Source organism: Larimichthys crocea, chromosome XV (assembly GCF_000972845.2).
Source record: "Larimichthys crocea isolate SSNF chromosome XV, L_crocea_2.0, whole genome shotgun sequence".
Lineage (NCBI taxonomy): Eukaryota > Metazoa > Chordata > Actinopteri > Sciaenidae > Larimichthys > Larimichthys crocea.
This window is the reverse complement of record NC_040025.1, coordinates 21,280,051-21,303,386: the sequence shown is the minus strand read 5'-3', so window position 1 is coordinate 21,303,386 and position 23,336 is coordinate 21,280,051. Positions and strand designations below refer to the sequence as shown.

The following is a 23,336-nucleotide window of genomic DNA, read 5'->3' as shown; positions in this document are numbered from 1 at the left end:
CATTAATGACTGTGACTTCATGGTAAAGTCTGTCACTCATCGAGATTTATCATCATTATAAGGTTGGTATAGTAAGAGCCTCATACAGGGCATGCCTTGTGCTGCAATAAGGTAGAATGTTTACCTTCTGGCAGCTCTGGCTAAGCTTAAATAATGTGTGTATGTTTGTGCACACAGTCATGCATGAGTCCACGTGCGTTTAGGTCTCCCTCTTCCGTGCATGCGTGCCTGTGCTTTCCTGGTGTGTGTGTGTGTGTGTGTGTGTCCCTACCCATCACTCAGCTTTCAGCTGGGCAAACCTGGAGGATTGCGTCACATGCAGAGAAAAGAGCAGTCCTGGCTAGTAAACCAGTCTTTAATTGCTTTGCAACTGAGAACACATTGCTGAGGAAACAAGGGGCTCATTGTGAGTGTGTGTTCATCTCAACACACCTCATATTTTCTGGAGACTGCTCACCCCCACCAGCTTTGCAGCATTTACAATAAAACATAAAGTCAGCAATTAAAGTACTAAGTGTTTGCATGCACGCTCACATGCAGACAAACTGAACATGTGTGTCTGCTATGCTAATGTATTCCAACAGCAGGTCAAGACGATGTTTGTCACAGTGTTTAAGCGCTGAGGATGAATGTGTTGAAATCAGTTTTCTTGCTGTAGGATGAAGTATAACATTGTGCTTCTGTGTTTCACTCTGAAATAGCCGTGCATGATGAGGTATTAAAAATGAGTGAGATTGAAATGTGTGTGTATGTATGTGTGTGTCTCATGATAGATCTGGGTTGGGTGGTGGTGGTCGTGGTCTGGCTATGATGTAAACCAGATGTGGACTGGATGCAGACTATCGTACCCACTGGAGGGAGAATGAAGCCTGTGCTTGTGTGTGTGTGTATGTCAGTGCATGTCGAGCGCCAGCATTGATTACAAATCCAATGTAATTTTGCATTGCACCAACCACATTTGGCAGAGCTTAGATACTGTGCTGGTTGGAATGAGCTCATGCTTCATATGACTGACCCATAAATCATATAGACTGCATCTAGCTTGTGCTGTCACAGGGCTCAGCAGTTTAACAATACTGATATTATTACGGTCATTTAAAAGCCGTGTTAGATAAACTTTGTCAATACACAGTGATTATGTTGAACCTGTAAACCTGCAGGACGTATGTATTACATTTCAGTTGATGTAAAAAGATTGATCACATCTATTTTAAAAACACTTTTATTTGGAAGAAAAATATCTGAAAGACGAAATGTCATTTCACAAGAACACTGACTGTTGAGGATTACCTAAAATTCTTTGCAGAAGTTCTGAATTAGCAAAATCTAATTAACCTATCTGTTCTGCACAGAGTACACTGGGTTCATTTTGGTTTATTGTGCACATCGGTGTGCACAATGCTACATGTGTATGAACACAAATCCAATTTCTATTTAAGTTGATGTATCCTGTCTTCGTTTTCGGGAAAACACTGTTGGAAGAGAAAGAACAGACTTATTCAAGTCCTCAGATTGATTCAAAAAGAACAAGGATGGCGTGAATGAATTGGTTTATTTGTTAGAGTTCAGTAAGCAAACTCACGTGGAACAGATTTGTCATTGTATGAATACAGAGTCTGTATAGTGTATATAAAGATTATTTGGAGTCAATGCTCTGACCTCATCACTCTTCACCACGCCAGTTTCCTCTGTGTGGGCTGAGAACCAGCTGCTGTGTGGCCATACTTCTACACCTCCAACCACTGAGCAAAATACACTGTATAAAGAATTTAGATGGATAACAGACGCATCAGCTTTGCAGCATTGAGTTATCGACTTTTGCATTTTGGAGCAGTTTATTCTTATAAAGTCTTGAAGTATGTAGGATTAATAATAGGCCATCAGTGCATGGATATGGGCTTAAGGTTAGTGATGTGCAGCTGCATTGTAGCTATAAACATTGTGACTTTAAGAGCAGGCAGTCACACAGATGTTGTTGAATTGAAATATTTCTCTCATCCTAAAATTTCCTTAAGATAATATTACAATAAAATAATTATGTAAATAGGCTGTGTCTAAGACAATGGCCATGTTTATATTGCTAATTACTAACATTCCCAATATACAACATGAGCCTCTACACATGAGTTGCACAGAGGCAAACAACACCATGGGTAACACATGAACAATTCAACCCATGTGTATAAATATTAGCATACAGATTTCACCACTTCAGAAATCGACTGCATGGAAAGTATCACAATGCATCACAAGGCACCTGTCAAACAACATACACAAGAAAAAATGACCTCAGCTACTACTAGGTCAGGAATGAAAAATAGCCTAGACTTCTGGCTCAAATCAGCAGCTCACTCAACGTGATTTTCTCCCTCCAAAGGTTTCTGGTAAATGGCAAGTAAGACAAATTTACAATTAATTCCATTGCAAATAAGTTCACATGAGAAGATGCAGACTGAAGGAGGAAACATTTACAGCAGGCTATTACTTTGCTCACAAGCAAATCTGTGGGAGAGCACTAAAAACCTGCACTACAAAGAACCTTGTCTCCTTACTTCAAGCACACAAACTCCTGAACTGATAAGACACCCATTCAGGATATGTAGAAGCAGCTATCTCCATCATTGTAGCAAATAATGAATGACTAGGGTTACACAACAGCAGGAAAAATCTTTCACCTTCATGTCTGATACTGTATTATATACAACTAATGAATGTCACATAATGCAGACAGCAGCAGAATGGAGACCACTGAGCAACAGCAGCAATGGTAGGGAAACCAGAGCATTATCAGCTTAAGTAAACTGCTTCATTATAAACACTGCAATGATTATGGTAAGGCACTTTTGTAAGCAAGTTACATGTAATTGCTAATATTATGCAACAGTATCCTATTAATCACACTGAAAGATTTTTGCACAACACAGGTTGTACATGGAAATACTAGAAGTGAAGTGTCCCCTTTATTTATTTTTAAAAATGGGTGTTGAAGTTGGGGTGGTGGATGGGAGTTACACAGTCACAGTAAAGTACAGATCAGCGGTACAGTCAAAGACAATTGTGTTACCTGCAACAACTATCATTTCCTAGCCCTATCATGTTTATATGCCATAACCTCATAACATCCTCAACCGTATCATAGATGCAGAAAGCAAAAAATGTGACAACCGATCAAGAGTTTTGCAGGATTATCCAATACTGATGTCCTGGTGATATGTTTTTGGGGTGAGAATTGTAAATGAACAATAAAATACAGTTCACTGCAGCACATCAATACATTGTACTTGTACATTGTACCTGCCAGTGTCAGAAACTAAAAACAAGCATTTCAAACAAAGAGCTACAGATATTAGTAGACAACGAACATCTTTCTCATCTCTCCCTGATGAAACCTCCAGGAAGTTTACGGGTCACCTCCAGCTCACACTGAGACTCTCTTTCAGCAGCAACAGTTGTCACGTTCACACAGCCAAGATGCTGCTGCCACCACAGACTCAAAGAGGTGCCTCTCTGTCTCGAACACATGTTGCCCTTCCTCTCTCTCTCTCTCTCTCTGTAACCCATTTACCCCCTTTCACTCTTATTTAAAGACCTGGACAGACAGCAAACACTGGCATACCTGACATGGAGTGATAACGACACTGAGAAGTGCTTTGGGACTTGTGTGGTTGCAAAGAGAAGAGGAAAAAGTGACTGTTATGCTTTCATGTGTACACTCCGAAATGCCATTCCATTCCCACACCTACATCTTTATGAGTGTATATCCTCCTGGTCCTATTGTGGAAAAAGAAGCTGTTTCCATCACAGGAAGGCCCCTTTGACCCCCATGAAATTCCTGTGTTTGCCTGCCTTATTTGAGGGTCTGTAATGGTTCAATCAACAATGGCTACTCTTTGGTGTGGAGTTAGAAAAACACACTTGACAACTCTCGAAAAACAAAAAGTTTGGAAGAATCCAAAACAGGCTTTTATCCAAGTATTTCTCAATCTCAATCAAAGTTAAAAGCATCTTTTCTTGTCTTTTCATTAAGAGTTTATCACTCAGAAACTCAATTAACCTTCCTCAAGACAGCATAGCTATGTTTTAATCAGATTTGAGCAATAGTGACTAAATCTGTAATCAGATTTTAACTGAAACTTCACTCCACTTTAAACCAGTGAGAAGAGCATAATAAAAGAAATGCAGAAATCTTGAATGTAAAAAAAACAAAACAAAAAAAACCCCTGCAAACAAACTACTGGGTTTGTGTCAGATCCAATCCCCCATGGTAAGAGTTGATTGAGAAAATATGTTTTCAGGACCTTTAACTTGAAATCAAACTTAAATTAGTCTCATCTGTTCATGTGATAGTGGGATTCCTGTGTAAGCCAGTTTTTCTGTGCAGTCCATGTAAAATCTTACTGTACCATCCCCAAGCCAATACAGAATACTTCCTCCCTCTCTGGTTAGAAACCACCAGTGGGACCTTAATGCCCGCAGAGTGGGTAATTTATCACCGTCCATCTTAAACTGTTGTAGATGGAGGTCTGATTTTACTGCTGGTGTCACATGTTAACGAGCAGATTTTATGGTGTAAGAGATGGAGGGTCACACCACCTAAAAATTAACACACCAAATGGCTTGAGTGCAAATTAATTTCTTTTCGAAGAACTTTGTTTTTTGGGTGGTTTTAAATCCGATGCACTAAGAGACTAATGTTTCTTTTTTACACCTTACAGCTGAAGCTGAACTGCACTACTCCCCGGCTCTAGCATATCTTTGACACCTGGAGTGATTTTCTTGTACACTATTCCCCTGGGGAATAGGTAAATAAATGACAGCTATTTGCCTTGGCTTAATTTCTTTATGAAGGTTGGGTCGCTTCCCAGGTCACTACTATAAGAAAGGATTAAGTGTTCTTCTCATTGCTAAGTAGCTGATGTCATTTAACTGGAATTCCTCCATTTTCTGTACTTCTCCCTCACTATGTGACCGTGTGTCTAAATCTGATAAGTATGTACTATAAAAATCCTGGAGAAGACTGATAGCAATGATGGGGATGGTTCATGGAAGGGCTAGGGAAATGAAACAAATTGAGTGGTGCCCTGTTTCATTAAAGTGGATTCATTAACTTTGACTCCCTTACTGCTGAGACTCTGGTGGCTCCTATCAGGCACTAAAGGGGAAAAACTGGACAGAAGCTTTATGTCACTTGGAACAGGATATGATATGCTGAATCTAAAACCATAAAGAGATGAGGAAATTGCTCATTGTGCGGTATAATCTCTTAGTCACTGCCTTGTATTCAGTATGAATACCAAAATATTATGTTAGCCAAAGCTCAGGAGGTGACAGAGTTTTAAAATATTGCATGAATTTCATCTCAGGTTTCCATTCAGAGTATGGAATCTGTGAGGAGCAGATAAGGATACTTATCCGAAATTACTCACAGATGCAGCACAAAAGAAGTCCAATATTAGTAGAATGAGCATCTATTCTACATAAAATGTAAGGAAATGAAAAGAGGAGAACAAGAAACTTAGAGACTTATACTGTAGACCACAGAAACTATTTTGGTTCAGTATTCACAGTAATAATCCAAACAGAAAATATTTTTTTTGGCTTACAGTGTGTATTCTAAATGGTATGATGACTGATTTAATACTAAACGATGACTCTTCTCTACTTATATATATTTTGGTTGGATTGTTTGTTCTTTCATGAGGCCAATATGATTGCATTAAATGGTTGAAATGATCATAAACTCTTAAACTCAAAGTGGGAGATTCACAGATATCTTTAGTTTTTCTTTAACATCTGGACAGAGTGCTGTGGCAGACATCTGCTTAAACCTGTGCCAGTCATTCCTGTGAAAAATGGTATTTCAGCGCAGAACTGTCTGCCAGAATAGACAAAGATTTAGAAATAGTTTCCTTTTCACTGTCTCCATGTTTTTGTGAGGTGATAGTTTCTAGTGTGATGGGATGAATCTTCAGCAGAAGGGTAAACACTTCAGCAGCTTCACAAACTGTAGATCTTTGAATCTGTGCAGTATAAATGGGTTAATTTTTTCATACCAGCATGCATACCATGGAATAAGATAAAAAGACATAAAGAACCATAACTCAAAAGTGATTTGCAGGCTCTTTTTCAAAGATTTTGTTCATCTTTTTGTCAACTACAAACACATTGGTTGATAGATTGACCATCTGCATGGCTGTTTGAACACTCTTGAGTCTGACATGTACGTGGATACTCTTCCACTTTGCATACCGTGAAGCTGTCTGTTTTTCTTTCACACTGACCTGTAAATGAAGAGTAAATAAAGCAGAGTAAATGGTGTGTGGTCCACACACAGGTGAGAAGGACACCGCAAAACCAACCGTCCAAACAAAGAGGCCATTTCAAACACGATCCTCTTCCTTCCAAGTCTTCCTTCTCAGAGTAGCTTTTGAAATCACTGATAAGTCATGATGGGGCTACACATAGTCATTGTCCTCTTACTGATAACATTGGGACCAGAATAGATAAAATTGTGACTCAGTCTGTGATTTTTTTGGTTGCTTGTTTGCACTAGAATTTACAACAGCAAATGTCAACCAATTTCAACAGAAACACAGAGATTTGCATCACTGGCTAACTTTACATCATCTTGAGAGTGCTGTAGAGGTACTGTAGAATTTGAAATGGAGGGGCCTATCAAATGTCCTGCACCATCCAGCATGACCTATTTCTTACCAATTTTGGATGCGCAAATTAATTTAGCTGTGCCACTCCCTGGTAACCAGGCACAAACACTTAAAGGATGTTCCCAATGTTTGTTTTGTTTGGCTTCTTCTAAAAATGGATCTGGGACACAACGTTTTAGAAACATTTTCTAGGGCTCGGCAAATATTCATTCAAACACTGATCAAACACTGACGCTCTCTCATTAAAGTAACTGAACTGATTTGCACAATTCCCAGGCCAAACCTTCTGAAAGACACAGGAGGCAGTTATGCATGAATTCAAGGGCTACATGGAAGTGCGGTAAGACATAAGCAGGGGGTCGGGGTGTGGATCACAACTGAAGCTGTGGCTTGGATTTTTAATGACTGACTGCGGTGAGGCAAGGAGGAGGTCCTATTGTGTCCAGATCTGCAGCGACTTAGCTGGCTGCAGCCGCTGCCATGCACATGGCATTGCACACAGGGGCTATGCTTTGATGTACAGCTGCACCCAGAGCAGATGGAGACAGAAAAGGAGAGGATAAAGAAATGAAATTGTTAAGGGATTAAAGAGAGAAAAACTTAGATAGTTTGAGATTGGAAAGAAAAGGGACAGAGTAGGAGAGGGAACAACTATAAGGGATTAACCAGAACTGAGTAACAGTTTCTTCTTTAGATATGATCTGAATGCATGTGTTTATATGTGTTTGTATTTATGTGTATAAGAAATAGGAAAAGACTGCCCCCCTTCTCTACAAACACACACCCCTCTTGTGTAAAGCAGTCATCCTGCAGTTGGGGTGGGATATGCAAATACAGGCTGTCTGTCTGCCTGCCCCTTCAGAGGCAGCAGAGCAGCACACTCACTCATGCAGAGTGCAGAGGACTTGGAGGGTCGAACCTAGTCAGCAGGTCTCACACACGCTTGCATGTGTGTGTGTGTGTGTGTGTGTGTGTGTACGGAGCTGAAACTCTCCTAGATACATACACTCACACCCTTTCCTCCTTCTTTCCTCTGTCCTGCTCTACTCTTTCTCCTTTCCCCTCCTCCAGCACACCTTTGTGTTGTTTTCCTTGCCCCTCTTCATCTCCCCTCCCTCTTCAGCCTCACTAGTTTTCCCTCTGTTCTGTCCTATGTGCTCAGTCTGTAGTTAGTGTGCGAACTGAGAGCATACCAGGCGAGATGCTGCTGATGCTACAGCTGTTTGGGCTCCATGTCTCCTTCAGGGCCCACTGAAGAAGACAAGACTGCACGTGAGCCGGGGATCTTCAACACCACACTCTGAGAGACCTACAGCTATCACTTGTTTTCCTCACAAGCCAGACTCTGGAATAAACTGAGCTTTTAAAGACTTAGAGAAAAGAAGAAAAAAAAAGAATGAGGAACAAGTCGCATCAACTGGTTGCACAGTTCTTATTCTTAGGATTGTTGCTATCTTTGGTGGACAGTAAAGGAACTTTCTATGGAGGTTCTGTCAACCCTTTCTATGGAAACAGATACAACCTGTTCAAGGCTGGACTCAACCCGCACCATTCACCAAACAAGCCCATGACCCGTCACAAGTAAGTGCAACGTTTTGGATATGTCACAGGCGCTAATGCATGTTTTATTTTCCTTCCCACTCTGCTGGGTATTGAATCATTCCAAGTAGCTAGAGTACTTGCAAGCAGGACCCACCTCATACTGTATTTCCCCTGAGAACACATGTCACCAGTGAGTTGCAGAAATATGGTTTTAGTTAGGGCATCGGCTTGGTAACGGATCCCTGAATTGACTCTCTGTTTCTCTCTTACTCACCATCAGCCCTTTTCTGTGGTTCACACCTAAAACCATCTGTGGCTTGGGATAAACATTTTAGAGCAACAACTGACATGCTGCATTATGAAAACAAAGCCATCATCATGGTCTTTATGGTGCGTGGTGCTGAGTTGATGACAAGAGCACTGATCGCTTACAGCCACTGTGTGTGTTTGTATGTGTTGTGGGAGGGTGGGGGCTCAATTAGAGGCAAGACTTACAATACAGCTGGGCACCCACTCCCAGACAGGAGACCTAATTTCCAATCAATATTAAAACAATAACACAGTGGTCTCAATTGAGTTTGCATTGAAATATTGAAAGCTTGTTTGTTCTCCTACCTAACTCTTACAGTATTAGCAAGTAAAGGTGATGGATCTTCTGTTTTTAATCAAGTGATGTGTGATATATGACTGATATTGTCAGGACCACACGAGCAAGTAAAAAAAAAAAACAATCTACAGTATACACATGCTATTTGAAAGCAACCAAACTGTGAGATGAAACAGAGCCCTGTGGATATATTTTGCCTGGATAGAGATGGCTGATGTTTGGCCTGAAGGTTCGGTTTCGGTTTTTCCTCCCTTCGCCGTCTCTTTTGCTTGGCTTCCCCTGAGAGCTGTTATGTCTTTGGACAGCTCCCCAGCTACCTGCTGCTTCACTCAAACTGCCACTGAACACTGCTGATCCCGCGGCCCTGCCTAGCCTGCCATGTACCCTCATCTTCAGGGAACAATCTCTTCAGCATCCCATCATGTCCGTCACCTTTCACTTGCTCACCTTCAGCAATTTTTCCTCCATTTCCAGGCAGCATGCCATCATATGTTTACTCTCCCAGCACCTCTTTTAAGCTGAACTCAAAAAATGTATCTTCTTTCACATCTGTGTTGCGTTGCATTGAAAAAGAAATTACATTATTTTACTAGGTACGTCATAGCAAATATAATTAGCTATATTGCTTGATCTGTCATTCAGCACAGCTCTGTCAAAAATGCCTTTAAAAAAACTCTTTGCACTCACACCTCACATATTCTGTATTATTTACCACATGTAGAAATTTATATTTACTGATCAACAGTGAGCTAAATGTCTGACCTGTTGAGCTAACGTTAACATACCAGAACACACTGAATGTAAATACAACCACTTTGGAGTTACTGATAATGTAACGCCGTAACTGTCAGAGTAACGGAGCAAAACTGGGAGCTGCAATCAGTGAATTTGACACATCTCTCATGATCATGTTTTTGCTGCCACACTTACTTACTTTATTCAAGTGATTCATCAGTTTTATTCAATTTTATCTTCTGTTTTATTATACATACACTGTTGCCAATGAAGTTGGAATAAAATATGTTTTACCTCTCCTCATTAAATGATTAAATGATTTATTCTTGATAGATAAAAAAGTATCTTCTCAACTTTATTGATGAAAAATTGAACCACAGTTAAACTGATGTGTATAATAAGCCCTGTGGTCCAATATTGCCATACAAATGAACTTGCCTTTGCTGTTTGCTGTGCATCTTACTTCCCTTTAAATATGACACTTTAAACTTTGTTCCTCATGTCTACTGCATGTTGATGGCACATGGCAGTGGCATCCATTTACTTTTTGAAAGTCACACCAAAGAGATTTTATTTATATTCACCCATACCAATTCATACCAGATACACAAACCCCGACCCTGAATCTCAAAATAATAGATTAACCAGATGTTATAGAATGTTCTAATCAAAACTAACTGATCAGTAATGACAGATGGTCAGCAATTGCTTGTTAGTGGTAGCTGGTAATATTCCCCCACATGTGTCTGTGTCCAACTATAGTGTTGACACAAGAGCTGCTGACCCACCTTGGACACAGTGGCCCCTGGGGATGTGTCAGTGTCAGACCACCACTACAGATATATGAGCTCAGTTGTTGTCGGCCTGACTGGTCAGTGGAAATAGATACTTAAAAATAACACGTGTAGTGACGTGTGTGAAAGTGCGTGTCTGAGTGTGTACATACTGTATGTATGGGTGAAGTATGTTTGTTTATGTGTAATTTTGTGAAGGATTTCTGTCACACTTTTAAAGCTTGTAAATTCAAACTCTTGTTTCTTAGAGACCACACAGTCACATGGACAAAACACGCCTGTTTTTTAGAGAGATATTTAAAAATTCTCAGCTGTTGGTGCACCACAGACTTTTTTTTTTTCGTCATGTTGAATTATTATCTGTGTTTTGGCAGCAGAGCGAGTCATTTGATTTCACAGTCATTCCTTTCACTGCAACCATTTGTAGTCGTGAGAAAATATATAGCCTTTTAGTCAATGACTGTGGCATCTTCAGCAGTTACAATAGTGTACCTGTCACAGCTTTATTGTATAGTTTAAATTGGGCCATGGAAATAACTGTGCATGGGTGGCTTAGTTCAGATTTACAGGAGGGTGTTTTGAGCCAAGGCTTTGGCAAAGTGGCAAATATTAATCCAAATAAAATGTAGATATAAAAGTCTCATTCTAAGATACTAAAAACATAAAAATATTTTTTTCAGGTGAGTATACACTAATGATTAAACTTACAAATTGTCCTGTTTATCATATTCTGAGTGTAACTGTATAAGTCATAAAAGGAAAGACCAAACATAAAAATATGTCTAGCATCTTACAAGCATCTCTCACCATGTTGCACTACAACATACCAACACAAAATGCACAACAACAGGTGAAGCATAATCCACTGGGTAATGGGTTTTGTATAAATCAATTAGGATCCCAGCAGATGCCACATGTCTTCAATGATCAGCTTGGAGACACATTCAAGGACTTTTTGATGATGTATGGGACAGAGATCAAGGGGGAAAGGTCACTGAGTTGGTAGAGGTTAGAGGTTATGGGTTGCTGTTGTAAGTTTGTGTTGAGTGTCCAGCGGAGGACAAGAATGGAGCCAGTCTCCTGCTAAGGGTCACAGAGACTGGGCAGTAAATTCCCAAGCCCCTTACCAACAAATATTTATTATTTTTATTAAGTTACTGTTTTCACTGACCTTTCTGACAAAATGTTTGAGATTTTTAATAAGGATTTAATATCTTTTATAAATGCTGAAACACAGAGTTAAAATGGACAGCGAACCGCTGTGAACTATAGCTGCTTTTAAATAATGTTAGCTCAGATTGTTAGCCAGGCTGCCCGGACCGTGAGTTCACAGCACCAGGGGAGTGTTAGCTTGTGCCACAGGCATTGGACCATTTGGAAGAAGAGGTTTTCAGTCCTGGGATGCAGGGGAATGCTGACGGAGAGCTGAGCTGGTGTCCTGCCAGAACTGAGTATGGCCAACAGCCTCTATGGACATAATGACAGAGGTGAAGATACCGAAAGGGACGAAGCTGTGGACACAAAAAGAGAATGACCAAGCAAGAAGTTGCCAGACAAGAGTAAATATGGGGCTGACTTTCAGTTACTGGTGAAAGGTTCATGAAATAAAAGCCTGAAAGACAGACACCGTGCTGGGCTTCTTGCTGTTGGACTAGTAAGTAATATTAGCTGGATGTTATGTCTTGTGTTGTTAACCTTGCTTGATGTATGGCTGTTAGTCGAATCGGATGAGAGGATGAGATCACCTCTGGAGGTTTTACTTTAGGGCACAGTAGGAGAAACAGAACATGTGTGACATGGAGAGATTGTATATTCCATCTGGCTTGAAAACGCCTTGGGATCCCCCAGGAGAAGCTGGAGAACATTGCTGGAGAGGAGGACATCTGGACTACAATGACCCAGGGTTGTGTCTAGATGGTAACCTTGAGATTGGTGCTTGTTGGTTCTACGAGGGGGAGAGACTTACCAAACTCAACAATTTTATGTCAGTGTTCTACACATTCGACTTTGCATAACAAATGATAAATAGACTTTCATTTTTACACTAATGGCAGAGGCTGCCATACAAAGTGCCAACTGTTCATCATGAGTGGTATAGTGCTTTCTATCCAAAGGGCTGACACTGATACTAAGCCCGCTTATACACAAACATTCACATGCCAACGTCACTGCTTTCAACTCAGTGAACTCAATGGGTATAAATCTCACAAGAGCTTTGCAGCTTCTCTAGGGTTACTATCTAGACATGACCATGACCTAGATCTGGATAAGTGATAAGTTATTGGATGTGATACAAAAAAAGGAGAAAGCAGCATTTTGATTATTTTATATTTTATTTGTCATTCTTTTTCCATTTCATGACACACATAGATAGTCAAAGGCATGATGCCACATCCAGGCTAGCCCTGGTTCATTTTTCAAAGAACTACTGTCCTTATCTTAACATTTGGAAATAGCCACATGCCATACATACATTGAGAAAGGCTCTGTTCAAGTTGTTGTAGTAGTATTAATCATAAAATAAAAAAATAAAAAAACATCAATGAGATTTTAAATAAGGGCCTCTAACTTCTGTAAAAGAAACCCAGAGGTTGTGGTTTCATTTTGGCTCTTGATATGAGGCCTATCGCTATCAGAGAGTATTTTTGTTTTAAACTGCCCACTCCTAGTTTCAAGCTGTATCTTGTTTTTAGTAGCACCTGATATTGTGATTTATCTGATATTTCGTTTCAAGAGTATTACTTTGGTTTGTTCAACATCCACCTCCCACATTGATATTGATTTAATCCCTACGCATAAACAGTACAGTGAGCCTAACAAATCTAACAATTCTGTTTTAGTACCCTTTTATTTCAAAAACACAAGAGGGCTATTCTAACTCAAAGAGGATTATGTGCTTTGGGAAATGCCTGAGGATAAGTTAGTGGTGTGTTTTTTCACTACTGGTATTTGAGCCTCTTACTGTACAACAACACAACATAAAGAATATATGAATGTCCAACAAAGCAATTTATTAGTAGTTACTAGTTATTACAGCAGTAATGGATATTTAAAAACTAACGATGAGAAATATTTAAACGTTTTCCATATCTACATGCTTTTATTGCTGCAGCAAGGATTAGAGGCTGATAGCCAAAAGCACATGTAAAAGTAATGGTCTGCCTTTAAACTATAATAACCAAAAGCTGGCAGTGAATGACACTAGGATTAGTGTCACTTTGGTGCTAGAGCTGGGAGTATCACATCTTTCCTTTAACCATAATCAGTAGCCACAAGAGCAACGTCAATCATCCTAGCACCATGGGGTATTCAAGATCTGCCAGTTGGCTAGAAATAAGTTTCATTAAAAGCATATATGGAAAGAGATGGGCCCTGGAGGAGAGTTGTTAGCCCATAGACATGGTTGTTAAGAGCCCTATTAAAGATTGCTTTGTTTTTCTATCTGGTCTGCTCCAGTCATAAATCTGTCAGAGGCAACAGCGGTGGCCTGGGTTCAAACAGTCAGGAACCCTGCAGGTGAGAGAGCGGTTAGTAATGACTAAGGTCAGCCCTTTCATTGCCACAGAGTCAAAACAGTGGAAGCGATGGAAGGAAAAGTAGCAGCTGAGAGGGCCAGAGATGTCCCGGTCATGATGAGGCAACACAGAGGCTTCAAAAAAAATTAAAAGAGGAAGAAAAAAACAGTACAGAAACAGTATTAGAAACACAGACAAGACCAGGAATGGTATGCGTAGATAAGTAAACAGAGATTACCTGCAGTATGCATATTTTGCAGAAATAAAGAAAGGAACGTTATGAGAAAAAGGGGGATTGAAAGGTGAGTTGTTTTGGGCCCAGCAGAGGGTGGAGGTCTGGCAGTAATAATATTTGCCGAAAACGCTCCACATGAGAATCCGAGATGGGAATTCTGCTTTTCCCCTGGGAGGCTGTGAAGCGATTTAGGAACTGTAATGCTATACTGGAAATATTTACAGTGGGACCAGTGTAGCAGTCAAAAAATGACACGCTGCAATGACAGAAAAAAAGACAATATTTTGGCATTAAGAGGGGGAAGTGTGAGAGAGGAAAGTGAGGTAAGAGAAGTAGTAAGTGTGGCTTTCTTGTCATGGCAAAAGGAGGTGAAGACTGTTTTGATATTGTTTGGGGAGGAAGAGAGCAAGGTCAAGTGATGGTGGAAGGTGCACGTTTAATACACTGATGAATTTGAATCAGTGTGGAGCCAGTTGGGGCTGGGTGGTTCAGTAAGGGTGTGCATCAATTTATTTTGGCTGTACACTTGCTGTTTACATTTTCTTACACCAGGGAATTGTTTTCATATGAAAAGAGTTTGAAATATGTAAAATATCCCCAGAGATATTTAACATGCAAGAAGCCAATTGTCAAAACAGACAAGTAGTAACAATAAAACTTAATTAGCATGTTAGTCCCTAATTTAAACTGCATACCAGACATGTAGAATGTAATCACATTAGATAAATTAGAGAAGGTTGGTAAGTCCAGTCAGAAAAAGCAAACGAATCAGCTGTAGTTAAAGATTCTTAGCCATGCTGCCTGCATGGGTCTAAGGATGGCAATGTTGGTTGATCTGTTGGTTTAGACTTAAATATGTCACAATCTATTGGATGGATTGACTGACATTCCCATCAGTCTCAGCTGCTAACATGCAAAGATGAAAATGGCTAAACAATAGCTGTAGGCTCTCAGTCTTTTAAGGATTTATTATGAATGTTGGTGGTTTCTTATCTGACCTTCTTCTTCTTTAGTGGCTCTAGGTCATTCTGACCAGATGCTTGTGCTTGTCCCAGGGGCAAAGTTAAAGTTAGAAGCTGATCATACCTTTGCTGCTGCTGCCCCAAAGCTAAAGAGAAGTTCACTTGCCCTCAACTGACATCTATAAAGCTTTTTTAAAAACAGTTCATTTCTCTTTGACCGGTTATTCTGATCAAACTTCACAATGTCATGATGCCTTGCATATTTGAAACATTGTGTCTAATTGACGTCTTGTGTTTTCACTGGTAATATAGTTATTACAGTTGTGAAATAGCAGTTTCCCCAAGTTAATTTCACTGGTGAAGTGACTGGCACAAGTGGGTTATCCTGCGAGACCAGCCCCTCCTATCTGCTAAAACAAACATCAGAATGTATTTATACTTTTTAAAAGCAGTCTCCATGTGCCACATTGGTTGACGGATGAGGTGAGAAAATAGCTCAGAGAAGGGTACCACTCCCCTCTCTCTTTCTCCTTCCCCTGTGTATCCACTGATCTTAGATCATACTGGATCAGGACTTCTCATCCCCCCTGAGGTGTTCAGATTAGTGCTGTCTCCTTCAGGCTGGACATCCTCCAAACACACACACACACACGCAGGCAAAACAAAGTTCTCACCTACTCTGCAGCAGATGGACATAGCTCAGGCAACCAAAAACACTAAAGATGACACTCCTTCTCACATATGACTATTACACATCACAGGTTCGAATTTCTGGCGATAAAGCCAGTGTAAGCCTCATCCTGCAGAGCTGTGTGGTCTCTGTGGATGTGACATAAAAGGGCCAAGAGCTTCAATGCTTGTGTGTTGTGTGTGCTAGTGTGTGAGTGTCTGTGCAACTTTCTCTCAACTCAACATTTGTCCTATAAAGATCTGTTTTTACACAGCAGAGGAGGTGACCTGCGATTGCCCTGACCGACACTGCAGCGCAGAGGGACAGGATTTATCTCAGCGCTCGACTTTGATTCTCACAAAGCCAGAACCCCTCTGTCTGTAAGACAGTGAGGATAAAATATCACTTGCAGACCCAAATGACATTGACAGATCTGTGAAAACAGGCAAAGCGCAGACTGGGGGACAGAAACAGAGACCAAGAGAACGTTTTTCATCCCATGTACATCTGGATTCCTGCACTTTTCAGCCATTGTGTGTGAGTCTGAAGGTCATTGGCTCCCCCCCAGATGCACACCTGACAAAAAAAACAGTGAACATGGTCACTTTTCACTCCACTGATCAGCTCTGCACGTAATGTGAGAGGGCTCACACTTTTACTGTACTGTATACACAGACATACTCATGCACTCTGCTCTCCATCAGCTGTCAAAAAACCTGATATGACTATAGAAGTTTTCCTAAAACTGATGCAGTTGATTAATCTGTCATTCATGAGCAAGAAACTATACTCATTTAACACTACAAACTATATAAATATAAAACCTAAACCATTTACCATAGTACAGATATTCTCTGGATGACAGTGTTGTCAGTTTTTCTTTACTCCAGGAAACACTATTACCATCACCATGAGAATGTGATCTTGTACAGATATATTTGTGCCAGAGAAAAATGAAGAAAAATGTAATTTATTTTGGCACTCTGTGTTTTGTGTGAGCAGCAGATGATTGCAGAGGGAGTGACCAGCGTAAACCCCCTTCACACCCCTCAGGAATCATAAAGAAGAGCCTGCAGGTGGGGTGGTGGAGGGGGAGGGGGAAATGCATGAAAGCAAATTATGAGCAGCATTGTAATGTCAGCACACTGAGAGAAACAGTACATGAGTAAGCACTATCTGATACATAAAAACAATGTTTTCAGCCAAGATGTTTTACTTTCTTTACGCCAAAAAAAAAAAAAAAAGTCATCTGCAGCAGTCAGTAAACTGCCTGTGTGAGTTTAAAGTGCTTTAACAACTCCCATCATACCACATCAGTTCAGGTCATAACCACCACTTCCTTAACAACGCACGACCTGGCAGCAGCTTGTCAGGCTGGTATGAAAGGAGCTCTGTCATTCTGACTCCTGCCCTTTTCCTTCCACCGCTATTAACATATGTCAACACAGGGAGAGTGGTGACACACACACACACACGCACACACACACACACACACTGTCGACACAGTCAGCGATTTGCAGAAAGCAGCAGCAGTGCAGCGGTTTCTCACAGATTCTGACAGACTGTCCTGCCTGTTAGACCTCTGAACCTGTTAACTTGGCATGTAGACCCTCCCCAGCCCCCGTGTCCCTCCCTGCTCCTCCAAACACTTCGATTTGTCCTGAAACAGCTGTGGAGCAACGTTAAGTACTGCATGTGTTGCTAAATGCTCCCCTCTGAATGTAAGAAATGCTTCACATGTGAGCCTAAAGAGCACAGATCATCGTTTCCTGTGTTGCACGGGGGCCAGGGGAACATTTAGCAGTTGCTGTAGCTGCACTGGCAATGAAGCGAGAGAAGAGGAGAGAAGGTCCAGTTCCAGCATGATGCAACAACTGCTCAAAGTAGTTATAGTGAAGTTATTATGTGTTGTATTCTGGATGTATCTCAGCACTTACAGGATCAGGAACAGTCTCAGTTATATTTCTTTTTTCTTGCCTGCATAAATTATTTCAGCCCAGTGTCCATAATTGTAAATCGATGACATGTCGATTTTAAAATGTGTTTTGAGTTGGGAGGGAGGTTGCCGAATTATCATTTTGAACAAGAAGGAAACAAAAGACAATCCATCAAGGCAAATCTCAGCAAATATCATCTGCCATCACTCTGCCTAATGCCAGAGGTATCCACAAATTTGTGGTTTTTAATATTAAACAGGAAAACCTCTAACAATATAATTTATCTTAATGCAATGTATTGCTCTTCTATGAAAGAGAGCCTGTCAGATCTGGTTATAGGTTGCAAAACAAAAAATGCAATTTCAAACTGAATAAATCCTATTCGAGGCATCCATCGTCATAAACAGACATCTTTTTATTCCAAAATTACATAAGATAGAAAAGTTGTCTTTATATAACGTTGTATCCAACCAAAGCAGCAATAGTTGTTGTTTTTTTTAAATGAGCTACTGGTGTGACCAGTAGGTCACCAGTTTTGACCTGGGGTCAAAAGTGTCCTGTTATCACCACCAATTGTGGCCACAGCCCAATTCTGATCAGTGACTTTAATATGCTGAGTTTGACAGGAACATAGCAAAACAAGGGTTGCAGTCATCTGAGTGTTGTAGTGTTAATATGTCAGTGCTGTAATTTGTTTAACTCTAACGTCACTCTACTGTCCCCCACAGAAACCATTGTGCCTATGTGGTCCAGAAGAACATCACATGCATCATGCAGGATGGAGTGTCTACCTTTGTGAAGGCGGAGTACACCACCAAGTGCATCTGGGGTCAAAAGTGTCCTGTTGTCATGTACGTTTTTCAAACAAAACACAACAAAATGCAAGAAATGAAACCGTAGGAGTCCTGAGGAGTCTAGCTGGAGTGTAAAATGTGTAATTAGAACTAGGGACAATATAGAATATTCTCTATATCAATGCTGCCCTCTAGTGTTCACATAATGTACTGTTATATAATGACGTGAAGGTCCTCAGCTGTATGCACATTAGTGTTCTTCTACAGACGGACACCACTGGGGAAAAAATATGTTTGTTCAATTCTAATAAAAAAAAAAAGATTGTTTCAGAGTTCAAATAACACCTGCTACTATCATACTACCATGCCATTCAACCTCTGATAGGTAACATGTTTTGTGTCATGTTACATTCAGGTACAGGACATTTTTCAAGCCAAAGTACAAGGTGGGTTACAAGACTGTCACTGAGCTTGAGTGGAGATGTTGTCCCAGCTACTCTGGGGCGGACTGCTTTGATGGACCCACGTCGCTGCCTGATGTCATGATGCCACCTTTCAAAGGTGCAGGTGTGCCGCATCGCCCAGGGATGAAGGGCTTCCCCCATGGCCCGAGACCCCCCGTAGACCAGAGGCCTGGATCAGGTCAGCTGGAGCCTGGCAAACCCTTGCCGGGTGTGCCTGACCACAGACCAATACCCTCAGGACAGCTGCCTACTGGAAATGGACAACCAAACTACGGTGAGAACAACAACAACAACAAACAACTATTTATTGTAAAGCCACAGGGTTTAAACTTTCTCTGCTGCTGTTTGTATGTGCTATTACATGTTTGTATGTGCTATTACATGTGTGTGTGTGTGTGTGTGTGCATCTGAGCACATTTCAAATGTTTTTAGCGCTGCATCATTTATTTTTCAGTGTTCGCAGATTTCCTTAAAGCAAAAAAAAAATGTCCTTTCTCTTTGATCCTTGGAAATACAGGAAACAAATTTGGAATTTCAGGAGTGACCGGTGAACGTTTGGACCGGATGGAGGAGGACCTGCGTCGCCTCACCCAGGGTCTGGACACTCTCAATGGGGTGGTGGCTGGCCTTGAGGAGCGACTGCGCATATCTCTCCGGGAAGACACTAACAAAATCTTGGTGTCCCTGCTACAAAACCCTCCCCGTGTGCCAGACTCTACAGTGGGATTTGAAGTAATCCCAGATGGACCGAGAGGAGGAGAAACCTTCAATGGTTTTGGAGATTTAGCAGGGAGGGTGACAGAAGTGAGAGATGAGCTACGAGCCAAAACTCACATCATAGAGGAGATTCAGGTATTCTACTGTGTATTAGTTATTAGTATACAGTATCTGTACAGGTCTGCACAGGCGCCAGTTCTCCATCTTCTTTTATAAAATGTCCTTTTCCTTAACAATGCCATTCTTGTGTCTTTAGGGAATGGTTTTGAGTCATGATGGCCAGCTGAAGAAGCTGTTGGAAGGAGCTAGAGGCAGACCCATCCCCGGCCCTAGCTCCACTGCTTATCTGGATGAGATCCTGGACATAAAGCTGGCTGGAGTGCGGGCTGAGATCCTGGATGGCTTTGAACGTCGTCTGACTGGTCTGGAGAATCACTGTGACACAAAGATTGGGGAGGTGCAGAGGCAGTGCCATAGGGATCATATGGATGGTCAGGAACAGATGCAGCAGTCTCTAGATGGAAAGGAGACTGGACTCCGGGAGGAGCTGGGCTCTTTGCAGGCTCAGATCCAGGGTCTAACTCTCACAGAGAGCTGCTGTGGACAGGTATGACATGTGATGTGACTGTAATATGTATGATCAGCATGCACGTCCAGTTTGCCGAGCAAACTTTTCTTAAACAAATTTACTCATGGGGTTTTGATATAAAGAAAAGAATAGTTTAGACAGTAGGCTCAAAAGAATAATTTGACATTTCGGGTAGGGTTTTCTTTCTTGCTGATTTCAGTATGATTAATATGAAGCTCAAGCTAAATAATAAACAAACTGTATTTCCATTATTTAGTATGTGAAAAACAGTATGTAGTCTGTGTTTTTATAAGTGCTTATGTTGGGAATAGACACTGTTCCTGAGTCTTGACACAATCACAAAGTTGCTAAACAACTAGCAAGTCAATGTTCTCAAATGTTGTCCTGTTTTTACATTTGATCAAACCTACCTTTGAGTGTTTCCCTCTGTTTCCAGTCTTGAGGCTAAACTAAAGTGGGAAATAAACTTCACAGTAAAAATAGTATAACCAATCTGAAAGATCTGAGTTGTGTATTGAAATTTTATATATAATTTAAATGGTCATTTTAATGCATTATGAGTGAACTAATAAGTTATTGATCATTGCAGGTGAACAGTCTGTCCCAGCGTGTGCTGCTGCTGGAGGACTCAGTTAAAGGTTTGACAGAATCTCAGAGACAGCTCCAGTCTGCCCTCACTGACCAGAGCATACACGTGGAGACACTGGTCGAGACCCGCCTGATCGAGATAGAGAGCCGTCTCAATGCCACAGAGGGTGGACCTGATGGAGTAGCAGGGCTCCCTGGTGGTCTGGATGGCTTCAAGACCATGCTGGAGGACAAGCTGAAGACCCTGGAGGAGAGAGTGTTTGTCGCTGTTGAGGAAGTTAAATTAAGTAATGCCACTTCTCCAGCAGTCCTGGAAGGTCAGGTGGTCCCAGCGCTGGAGACAGAGATAGAGTCTGTGAGGAGGAGGGTGGAGGGAGAACTGGATGGCATTCAGAAACAATTAATAGATCTGGAGCTCTTGTGCACCTCTTCCTGTGCTCCCTCTACCCCACCAGCAGGGGGTATTAGTATCACTGAAGTAGAGGAAGAATGTGAGGGGATGGAGAAGAAAATGACTGACCGCCTGGACACCCATTCTAACCAGCTGAACCACCTAAACAACACCTTGCAGAACCTGCTCTTCCGTATTGCCCAGGAGGACACAGAGGGCATCGTCCAGGGAGAGATCACCCTGCTGAAGGTCAACATCAACTCTGTGAACCGCACTCTGAAGGGCCTAAAGGACTCTATTAACTTTATTGCAAGTGAAGTGGGTCATGCTAATTCCACCTGGGAGCAGAGAGAGCACCAGTTAGTCAATCAGGTGCAAGGAATCACCAAACTAGTGGGCCACCAAGCCCACCTCCTGGGGGCCGGGGATAGGCGACTGGCCCAGCTGAAGGGAGAGTTAGTGGCCTTAAAGAGACAGCTGTCTGGGGAGCTTCAGGGCTGCCGGAGCACAGCGATAGAAGTACAGAAGGAGGTAAAGGATGTTGACAGCAGGGTGAGCCAGGTAGAGGGCCAGTGCAGCAACCTTGGGGAGCTGGCAGAGCACCTGGAGAGAATCAGGGCAGAGCTTGAGAGACACTCAGACTCCTACCTGGCTCAGGTGAATGGCACTCTGGCCAACCATTCAGAACAGATAGCTGAACTGAAAGGGGAGGTCAAAGACTGTGCGACCAGGGAAACAGCCAACCAAAAAGGAGACCAGTAGCATTTGAGCTACAGATTTATTTTTTTCTAAGAGAGACTTATGTGTGCTTCTCATTGGGCTGACTTCCTCTGCTTCTCCCTTCTCTTTTTTAAATCCCATCTGCACAGATGCAAATCAACTGAACCAGTGAAAGTCATTTCCCATTAGTTCCCCACCCCAGTACCTCCAGATGTCCCGGGTATTTAGTTTAGTGAAGTGAGGAAGTCACAGAATACAAAGACACACCTATGGTTGTATAGCTGGGCAATTGTTTTCCCTTGAGATTTTATTCTATAGGGCATTTGTTTTTTTGTTTTTGTTTTTCTCTGATCATGATTGTTTTGTTTTCACATTTTACCTTTTTTAACTTATATGAAGTGACTGCATTGCTAAGATGTTAAACTGTTTGTATTAGAGGAATGATAACAAAACGAAGTGACGACATGGGACTAATACGCTGCTACGGGTTTCTACTGACAAGCACACTTGACATCCCCTGTGTGGACACTTGTCTGGTCTTTTTTTGGAAAAATACTGTATGTCCTCTTGGTGCTATTTACATTTTGTAAACTTCTGTTTTACGCATTTTTTAAAATGATATGTATTTCTGCTTTGACAGTTGTGTTTGTTTTCCTGCTGCATTGCTTTAAGTTGCAGAGAAGTTCCAAAAGTCACCATTGGGGGACAGCAATAACACATTACATGGCATGGTAGATGGAAAGAAATAAAGTATAAAACACTCCAGGGTGGCAGTGTTCTTTAGACACAACTCTGGTAATATATGCCTTTAAAAAAAAAAAAAAAAAAATGATAATTATACATTTATTATGGAGTTATTTTTGTAATCATTTAGGAGTTATTATTTTTTGATACTCATCAATCCCACATTTCTTTGTGGTTTTATTAACTGACAATATTAACTTTATATATACAATAAATACAAGCAATACATATAAGAAAAAAAAAACTTTATTATGCAGCTAAAATAATCAAAGTGTACAAGTTTTAAATCATATTATATCTTAAAGTACACAAAGCTGTACAAATGTGCTACAACCATAGCTATAGCACAGCAATTAAATGTCACTTGATAAGATGTGGTCATGTAGGTTGAATATGTCCTTCTGTTTTCTTTCCGCTTTCTCATTTCATGACCATAAACAAAACTCAGAGCCCTCTGTTCTGCTCTAATAATCAGATCTTATCAAATGAGTCTGTTTCTGTTTTTCATCAACAGGATGTGGAACCAGCAAATTAAAAAAAAGCCAATTAAAAAGTGGAGAAAAATTACCCAGAATAACTGAACTGACTGAAACTCTTTTGAGCAATATAAACCATTTGCTGTCTACCCCTTAACAATAAGTATTTTATGATCAAAATAAATGACGAG

General features: G+C 41.0%; 1 protein-coding gene across 1 annotated transcript; it reads left to right on the top strand.

Moving 5' to 3' along the window:
- The first annotated feature begins 7,516 nt into the window (after positions 1 to 7,516).
- Positions 7,517 to 22,366, top strand: emilin3b (elastin microfibril interfacer 3b). Its single transcript, XM_010751693.3, has 6 exons — positions 7,517 to 8,246; positions 18,391 to 18,513; positions 18,872 to 19,194; positions 19,438 to 19,772; positions 19,894 to 20,244; positions 20,816 to 22,366. The coding sequence occupies exons 1-6, from the start codon at positions 8,062 to 8,064 to the stop codon at positions 21,965 to 21,967; spliced, it is 2,469 nt and encodes an 822-aa protein (XP_010749995.1). The 5' UTR covers positions 7,517 to 8,061; the 3' UTR covers positions 21,968 to 22,366.
- Positions 22,367 to 23,336: the final 970 nt, after the last annotated feature.

What these genes read in the sequence shown, in the direction of transcription:
- emilin3b (XM_010751693.3), top strand. Translation starts at nt 8,062, where the DNA reads ATGAGGAACAAGTCGCATCAACTGGTTGCACAGTTCTTATTCTTAGGA. An exon ending in ACATCATAGAGGAGATTCAG is followed by an intron (nt 19,773 to 19,893) that starts GTATTCTACTGT and finishes TTGTGTCTTTAG; the next exon opens with GGAATGGTTTTGAGTCATGA. An exon ending in CAGAGAGCTGCTGTGGACAG is followed by an intron (nt 20,245 to 20,815) that starts GTATGACATGTG and finishes TGATCATTGCAG; the next exon opens with GTGAACAGTCTGTCCCAGCG.